Source organism: Salarias fasciatus, chromosome 14 (assembly GCF_902148845.1).
Source record: "Salarias fasciatus chromosome 14, fSalaFa1.1, whole genome shotgun sequence".
NCBI classification, from domain to species: domain Eukaryota; kingdom Metazoa; phylum Chordata; class Actinopteri; order Blenniiformes; family Blenniidae; genus Salarias; species Salarias fasciatus.
In genome coordinates, this window is record NC_043758.1 from 4,451,917 (window position 1) to 4,461,306 (window position 9,390).

General features: G+C 49.0%; 1 protein-coding gene across 3 annotated transcripts in view; it reads right to left on the minus strand.

Annotated features, from left to right (window-relative positions):
- Window positions 1-8,857, minus strand: part of nova2 (NOVA alternative splicing regulator 2) — a 69,382-nt gene extending 60,525 nt beyond the window's left edge. Inside the window, exons 1-2 of one of the 3 annotated variants that reach the window (XM_030108805.1) lie at window positions 8,776-8,857; window positions 4,409-4,477 (exon numbers count right to left, since the gene is read on the minus strand). In XM_030108805.1, the coding sequence (XP_029964665.1) occupies window positions 4,409-4,477; window positions 8,776-8,797 (91 nt within the window). In that variant the 5' untranslated portion in view covers window positions 8,798-8,857. Of the gene's footprint in view, window positions 1-4,408; window positions 4,478-6,771; window positions 7,157-8,775 lie in introns of those variants that run through there. The other 2 variants (XM_030108803.1, XM_030108804.1) reach the window with 2 other exon arrangements.
- Window positions 8,858-9,390: the final 533 nt, after the last annotated feature.

Consider the following 9,390-nt stretch of genomic DNA (forward strand, 5'->3'; position numbering starts at 1 on the left):
GCGCGCATACACACACACACGCACACACACGCACACACAGACGTAAAGCTCTCCAGCAGTGAGCCTCTGACCAGCTGTCTTGGCTCTGAAAGACGGCCATCGTCAGCCATAAACACCGAGGCGCTCGCCGAGGAAGGCAAGCAGGAGCAAATCTCTCTATTTTTATCATTCCCTCCACCTCCATCCTTCCCTTCTCCCATGCCGTTCGTTCAATTTGGAGTTGACATTTCGGCGCGCAGACGGCGTTCCACTTCTTCTTTTATTAATTATTTCATCACCGGAGATTCGCGCGAGCCGCATAAATCATCAAATATTTGGAGGAGAAATGAGAAAAGTAGTTTCTTGGAGTGTAACTTCTTCGTACTGGTGCAACCCAGTGACCTGATTAGAGCGGTGCTGCTGGCTGGTTACAGTCTCGGTTTCACAACCTCCTTTTTTTTTGGCTTAAAGTTAATAAAAATATGATATTTCTTCAAAGAGGAGGAAAAAAAATGGCTGCTTTGCTTTTCAATCGGCGGGCAATAATCGGTAAGATTTCAGGTCAAAGAGACGAAAGAAAGGAAAAAACGAGCATCGAGAGGAAGCCCACTGCGTGATTTGTCACACAAACAACCTCCCGCGGTGGGAAATCAGTTTGAATAGAGGTTCAGCGGCGAGCCAATCGGCGGCCTCCCTCGCCCAAACCCTCGCCGTCATCATGGAGTCCGCATAGAAATCGAAGTGGACGCGGCGGCAGACAAAGATTACCGAAGCAGCCGGCTTCTCTCTCGCTCTTTCTGTGGGTGTGTGTGAAAATCGGTGTGTATTGTTCACGGTCCGAGCCCGTTTCAGGGGGATGGGGATGTGTGTGTATGTGTGTGTGTGTGTGTGTGGTGGTGGTGGTGGGGGGGGGGCTCCCTTCAAAGTGGTCGTCCTCCCTGCGACGGCCCTTTCATCGCCCCCTCATCCATATTCAACGCCGCCCTGCTCTCTGCACCTATCGGCGAGTGGCGCGCCGCGACCGACGTCTCGCTCCGCCAATGGAGGGACTGTTCCCACCTCTCCGCCTTCACCCCACCCTGCACAATGGCTGCCTTCTCTTTTTTTTTTTTTTTTTTTTTTTAGTTTGACGCAGTGGATAGAAAAAACAGAAAGGAGGGGAGCAGGAGGAGGAGGAGGAGGAGGAGGAGGCGAGCTGCAGCTACTGGTGGCCGATTCTCGCCGGCGGCGGCCGCCGATCGATCGACGGCTTCGGGAAACAGTTGCAGAGCGAGCGCCGTCAATGGCAGCCAGCGACTGATGAGGGAGGGGCGGGAGGAGGACGAGGCGATGGGCGAAAGAGGGTGAGGAAGGACAGGAGAAGGAGGAAGAGGAGGAGGAGGAGGGCGCAGTCGTGATGGTCTGAAGTAGAGCATGATTAGTATGGATGAGGAGCAGAGGAAGAGGAGAGAGTTGAGAGAGCAGAGAGAACAAAACAGGCGTCGCAGAGGAGAACGCCGTGTTCCGGCCGGGCCGGAGCTCCAGAGTCAGATCCAGAACTCACGTCACACAAACACTGGTCTCCAGTCCCACACTTATCTGCTCACTTCGTACTGTAAAGCTTCGCTTTGCGGCTCCGTCTTTATGAAGGTGATCATTTAGACAACGAAGGTTCTCCAAACTTATGCTTCAAAATAATCTAACAGCAATGCAATTTAGACGGGAAAGTGAAACACTTTATTTAATTTGGTTTAAAATGATCCGACGTGACGGAGAATATAAAGTTACTCCAACAGGTTTTCGATGCGTTCAGGTGTAAATTCCTCTTCGGTGGGTGGGTGAAGGAAAGACGCCCTCCTTTTGTAAAGACGGCCACCAAAAAACATGCAGAGCTCATCTCCAGCCGAGAACACTAAGATCGATATGATCACAGGCCAAGGCCCAGTTCACAGCGGGAGTGTGTGTGTGTGTGTATCCATCAGCAGTGCAATATCTCATTTACCCCCCCCCCCCACGCTCCACCCCTCTCAGTGTCCGAAGCAGTGCATTAACGTCGATTCATTGTGGGGAGTTCGACCCAAACCTTGGCCATAACCGGCAGACCCAGACCTCAAGCGAAACCTCAGGAACGGCGTCGGGCCTCATTAGGTCGCGGCGGAGAACTACCGGTCTCCACAAGGTCAGTATTTACAGCAGGAGTCATCCCGGAAAGCTAACACACACACACACACACACACACACACACACACACACACACACACACACACACACACACAGAGACATCTTCCGGTGTTTTGCTCGTCTGAGTCCCCTCATGTCACTTTACAAGGGCGTTTCGAGCCCCCCTCCCTCCCCGCCAGACCATCCATTTACTAAATGAATGTATTCTATCTCAGACGCAGGACTTCCCTGTCATGCAAAGTGATGAACGCAGTAAAAACTGTTTCCAGCCTTTTAAACCTGTAAGTGTCCCACTCCTATGCTGGGTAGCTAACCACCTACATAAAACTAAAAACAAAAACATCCAATTTATTTTTTTGTGCTTACATAACACTTCTTAATGGCTTATACAAGCAGTTCTCTCTGTTTCCCCTGGAAGCTGCATTTCGTTTCATGTCGGACTCTGCTGCTGGGTATCGTGGTTAGATAGACTCCTTCAGCTGACTGAACTGAATTCTGCTTTTCCACCTACAGCATCTACTCAACTGCTCCTTCTGGAATGCTTAATGGAAAGATTTGCACTGATAAAAAGGCTTGAAAGCAGGATGTGATTGGTGTAATTAAAGCATTGCAGGATATTTCTGCATGAGAATGGGAGTTCGAGAGCATTAAACACAGAGGAAATGATGTAAATTTGATTAAAACACAACGATTTACAGCTACTTCTTCCTCCACATGTCTGTTGTGTTATTTAGTCAGATCTGCCGTCGTCATCTGATGTTTAGAGATCATAGAAATGAAGAATTGGTGTTAATCCTCCCATCCAGCTCAACAAATCACACCCAGGGTTAGAAGTGATTTTTAAATTTTAACGGAGCGTCCCTGCATTGAGTGGTTCTTGACAAACGAACTGATTTAAGGAGATTTAAAGTTACTTTCTACTGGCAGTGTCCTTGTGTGTCGATTCACTGCAGCCGCCTGTTCACGGAAAAGCTTTTAACTCGAAACAAACGACGTAAACTCTTCTGAAACTCAACCTCAGTCACGTCGGGCTGTTATGGAGCGGGGGCAATTTGATTACGTGAATAATCTACACAACAAAACAGAGGTTTCGCTCATAACGGCATGTCGCCGAGGTAATAATAATAAAAACAGAAACAAAATCCCAAACAAATAAAAACGCTTAACACCTGCAAAGACAGCTCGGGAGAGAACATGGAAGCTCTCACACATCGGGTCCACTGTGATCAAACCTGGCTTTGTGCATAATCTAAATGGATCCGTCTGAAACAATCAAATATTAAGCATGAGCCTGCTAAGTTGTCTCTAATCATGAATGTACATGATGAGAGGAAATCTGAATTCCTTTAATACCGGAGGGGGCGCCCCGCTGGGCCGGGCGAGGGGTGAGAGGAGGTGCAGTGATGACAATGAGATTGGTTCGCAGGATTAGAGGGGTGGTCGGGCGAGAGGGGGGGGGCATCAGCAGCGACTCAATGATCCCACCCCCAATCTTTAAGAGCGGCCGCCTTTCATGAGGGGATCGGCCGATTTACAGCGATGCCGTCCCGCGGTTCGCTGATCGTCTCGTGCTCTCAGGAATCCCCCGTTCGGTTTCATGAAACACGGTCACTCCGTGAAAACAGCAAACCGCCTCTTTCTGTCGTCTTTACAGTCACTTTACAAACAGGAAAACACCCGTAGCTCACATTTCAACGCTGTTAGGTACAAAAAAAACAAAAAAAACAAAGCATCAACTTGACCCAACGGCAGCGGCGCGGTGCATACTGAAGACGTCACACAGCAGAAAATCAAGCACAGTAAAACCTGGGAATGAACATTTCGTCAGACACCAGCAGTCATAACCCCCAGCATTTTGATGGCAATGGCTAGCATGAGGTCAAAGGTCATCAGAACACTCATCTGTGCAGGAATGTTGAGTATCATGGCAAAAGAAACACTGAATTTGTATAAAAAAGCATGACAATGGATGTTATGGAGCTGAGCACATACAATATAAACAATATCAGCATGCATTACTCTGAGTCATGAGCAGAACATGAAGGTGTTACATGTTACTTTATATCCTATTTATAGATCAGTCAGACCACCTGAAACCTAGAATTTAGACTCCACTTTGCAGAATTTGGCCTTCAGAAACAAAAACAAGAACAGTATGTGTTGCAACTGCTGACTCGAGTCCTGCATCGAAGGGTGTTAAAGTAGAGATTATTGAAAATAAGAATAATAATAGAAACAAGTAGAAGATCAAAATCAAAGTCTGTCTTACCATGAGTCTCAGTTTCTTGGTGAGGGAATACAATGCCTTCAGTTTCAAATAGGGGCTGCAGGAAGGCCACTACAGAGAGAGGAAGCACAGGGGTGGGGGAGTGTGTGTTGTAAACTAATCATACAGAGAAACAACCAGTATTATGATCTCTTAGCAGCACTTTCTCTTAACTTTAACACTGCAAATGGACGTGTAGCTTCAGAATCAGAAATGCAGAAACATACCCTCATATAGAAAAGTGCTTTGTTAGTCACTGCTTATTGAGGCTAATCCCAGCATTTTAATCCACAGAATTTCAACCTGTAAATATCAACCATAGATATCATGACTTCCCAGATCAGACAATTACAACAAAAATAGTTTAGAAACAGAATTTACTCTTTGCAAAAGACCAAAAGCCAAGCTCTGATTTGTTTCTGTCACCTATCCTGGGGGGCTGTGGTGAAGTGTGTGTGTGTGTGTGCGCGGCTTGTTGGCTAAATGTTATCCGATCATCGGGCTGATGCTGCCGGCTGGGGAAGCGTCGACCTGGCAGCAGTGCAGCGCTGCTCCCTGCCTCAGTAAAGGTCTGGCTGGCTGTGCTCATCTTCATCATCTTCACCATTACCACCACTCCAAGCTTTTCATTTGTGGAAATGTTCAAGCGGCCCGACGGTTACGCAGGCAGCAGGCCGGTCCCCCGAGAGCCAGACTTTGGTTTTTACATACAGCGAGGAGGAGCCTTTAGTGCTGCATCGATCTGCAGTTAAACACTGGCGAACCTGCAGCTCTCCCCCTCGGCCCGGCTCGCTCGCTCTCCCACTCTGATTACTCCTCCTGAGGACGGCCGCTGCCATGTTTCCTGCTGGGACCTTGAGGATCTGTCAAAACGACCGGCCCTTCCGTCCTTGCCAGGGCGAAGTCGTCTGAACGAACTCGGCCGGATTCCACTCAGTGGAGCGTTGCTGCACTCCGAAGAGACGGAGCAGTTCTCACACACACACAACACCTCGCAACTAAACAACTCCTTCTGTTTTTAGCTAAATGTAACTAATAAGATTCAGTGATGGGAATACAAGCATGTTGACCCCATTCAGGGTTCCTCTCTATAAAACCTACAGACAAAAATATGGAAGGAGTTCTTTTGTTTATTATGAATTTCAGATTTGAGTAACTGTTCAATTTATTCTAACATTTTAAAAATATATATCTTTCTGAGCCTGGCAGGGATAAAATCTGGTGTAGCTCTAAACAGTTCTCATATCAGCCCGATGATGGCATTAAAATGATTGTTTCTAATATGCATATGCTTCAGAATAGCTGTAGAATGTGTTTATACTGTCAGATTTAACTGGCTGGGTCTCCTAACATACACTGATTGAAATTCCTCTTGCATTTTTATAATTTTGCCGTGAAAACATCTTTTATCTGAGCTAATGCAGACACTGCCGTTTCATTTGAAGGTGTACTGTATGTCCAAATGTCCATGATGGAGTGCATGGCCGCGATATGCTACTGATGGTTGTAATGCCGGGTGATGGGAATGCTTGGCGCATGACAGCATGTAAACAAAAAACCAAATATGGTGATTACCATGGTGACATATCCAGGTTTCATCCAACCAGAGAATAATGAAGAAACATCAGCAGACATTTTTAAGCGAGGGAGGAAAAATGACCTGCACAGCTGCGGGGAAATAAAACGCATTCTCATGGTGATAGGAGGTAGAAGCGGCGCTGCTGGTGCAGCAAGGCGGACTGTGTCGCATCGAGAGCCGCTCCGCTCTCTCCGCTCCGCCACAGGCCTGCTGTTAAAACGAGCCGCTTGTTTATCCGCTTGTATAATTGTACACAAAGCGGCGACGGTGGCTGATGTGTGAGATTATCACAAGGTCATCCGTCGACGGGATGAAACCGCCGCGATCCCGCAGCTACAGTCTGATCTGGCTTTCACTTGTTTACATCCTCATTCTGGCTCCAAGCATGGCCGCTCCGGAGACGCATTAAAGAGGGGAATAAAAAAATAAATTAAAATCCTCCGTTTCGGTTCGTCTGGAGAGGCTGGACCGTTCAGGATGAGCAAGAAAGGGAACCGACGTCTTCCCTCCAAATCCCCCCGCAGCCCCTCTCATTGTTTCCATCAAAAGCAGCGACCCGTGATTATTCTAATGCTGATGGAAAACGACTGTCGCTCATAGCGGCCCGGTCTTTAAAAAAATAAAAATAAATAGATTAAAACGCGTCCGGTCAGAATTTAAGACTCTCGACCGGTCGCTGAAAGCCTCGTTTCTAATTGTGTATCTGTGCCATGCCTCCGCGTCGCCTGCATCAACCTGCTTTCACCGGATCCCGCACGGCGCCCCGCATCCCCATCGCCGCTCTTACCTCCCGTGTTTGTGCGTTTGGTGCTGCTGGCCTCCGTCGGGGTCTCCAGTGGTCTTTTACGCGAGTCCGGAGGGTCGGACTCCATGTGTGGCTGTTGATTGTGATGGTGAGGATTTGAGAAAATGCCGTTTTGCTGTACTGCTCCGCCGGCCATCATTTTCGAGCTTGCTCTTGGATGCTTGGGCTGCGTTTGCGTTTTAAATCCCCCCTTTCCGTCTTTTTACGCAGCGTAGCCGTGCAGGCGAGTCCTTGGAGAAGGCAGAAGCGATTTTGGGGAATTGGAAAAGTACGCCTGTTTCTTACGGACGGGGTCGGTCTGCTGCGCGTTTCTCCGTGGTGCGCCGTGCGTGCTGAGAGATGCTGCGCAAAGGAGGCGATCGGCTGAAGAGAGGGACACAATCCGGGAGCTCTGCGGATGGAGGAGCGTCTTCTACACTACCGAGGAAAAATGGTGCAAGTGGAGCGTCAATATGCGTGCTAGGATATGTGTATCATTCCGCTGCAACCAGCATGCTCATGTCGGGCAGTGCAGGATGGTGGCGCTCCTCTCAAAACGGAACAATAAATAAACAAAACAAAAAAAACACAACCGAAAGACAAAGACGGAATCACCCGAGGAGCGAAGGAAGAAGAAGAAGGAAAAAAAAATAGGAAAGTCGGTCAAGCAATAATAATGATACAAAAAAAATTAAAAATAAAAATCCGAAATGAGTATTCTATTCTTTCTTTCTTGTGATCCTGTCGTGCTCCGAGCGTGGAGACACCCCGGGGCGGCGGGCGGCGCGGAGGGTCCGGAGACGCGGAGCTGCGGGAAGACGCAGAGAAAGAGACGCTTCGTGCTGCTCGGTGAGTCGCTGAAGATGCTGCAGTCTCGCGGTCAGAGCATCCCTCCTCTGACTGGCTGCACGCGGACGCGCAGGGGAGCGGCTGACGTCACAGGGCCGCGCGACGCCTTCGCGGCTCCGCGCCAAGTCCGGAAATCTGACGTCCTGCGCGCACTGGCGCGTGTCGCTCTGGTGAGCAAGTCCCACTTTTTAATCCTCATTTAAAAAAAAAAAGAAAATCTAAATTACTTCCTTGTATTAAAAATAAAACTGTCTTTTTCGCAATTCAAAAACAAATTCTCAGAAATGATACAAAACTGAAATTGCACTACACTTGTTACATTTCCCCATAGAACAAGACCCTGTGCGAAACTCCATTAAAAGCAAATAAATCATGTGGTTGCTGGTAAAAGACAATGAAATTAAAGAATTAGAGATGGAGAAAAAGCACAACTATCAACCTCAAAGCCGGCTTGTTTAGGCTTTCCGACGGTTCGTGAAGGCACCACGGTAGAAAGTAAAAAGGGAGAGAGGGAGCGACGCCTCCGCCGAGACGCGATTGGCTGAGGCTGCATTTCTCCAGCAAAATGAACGGGACGCAAATATATTCGCCCGGCTGGGTCACATGACGGGAGAGGAAAGGATGCGGCGGCGGGCTTTTACTCCCGTTACAGCAGCGGCGAATGCAATTAGCACTAAAGGGGAGCCTAAAGGTCCCGCTGCGGCTGTCTGCCGGTCTGGAGCTGCCTGTCAGAGGGCCGGGGCCGGGCGCACGTGGAGATCTGCAAGACAGCTCATCCCCTCCCGTCTCACAATGAAGTCGGAAATAAAAAAAAAAGCAACAACAATAGACTCGATGTGGATGAAGTCTGCAGGATAAATCAGGTGGATGTTTCTGAAGTTGGTGTGTGGATGCGTGTGTTTGCCCCCTTGTTGTCCCTGGCCATCTCACACGTGACACAGACCTGACACATGACATGAGCAACCCCGATGACCCTCAGGCCACTTCTGCAGGCCTGCATGTCCAAACTCTACGTGCATCAAAATAAAGAGTGTTTTAGATTTTGCATGAGCGTGACGTGGAAAAAAGAAAAATAGAAAATGAACCTTAGAATGTGGGAATGATGAACGCTGAGCACCTGACCTGTCTCACCTGTCCCCTCAGCCCTGCGTGACCCACCTGTGTGTGCTGCGCCTGACATCTCTGCGTCGCTCTGCCTGGGTCTGAAGAGGGATCCTCCAGCACTGTGAGCTGTCTGAGAGAGCTATACCCGCCTCAGTGTTTCTCTCCCTCTCTCGCTCTCCCTCTCTCTCTCTAGCACACACACTCACACATTTGGCATATTCTCACACACACACACACACACCCCTGAAAGACACGCAAACACCTTACACCCCTTCCCTCCTTCTCTGTCCGGTGCTCTACAGATGCCGTTCGCCCTCAATGCCTCCTGTAAGATTGCAGTCAAGGTGACATTGTCCTGCCTGTGCACACACACGAGCACACACACACACACACACACACATATGCACAGAGAGGCACAGCCACACAGAGCAGCTACCGCGCACTATTTCACATCGCCGTGAGAAAGCCAGTCTCCCGCCTCTAAAATACGTGGCAAATCCGAGGCAGATGGATGCGAGCTGCGGCTCCTGCACCACGTATAGCCAAGAGTAGAGCCGGGGGCCTGGATGCTGGCACCTCGCTGGACCAGCGCCCGTCTGTAAGTCGGAGTGTTGTGCAGTTCCAGCTGGACGCCTGCGTTCACACAATTGGAGCAGACACAGAGCAGAA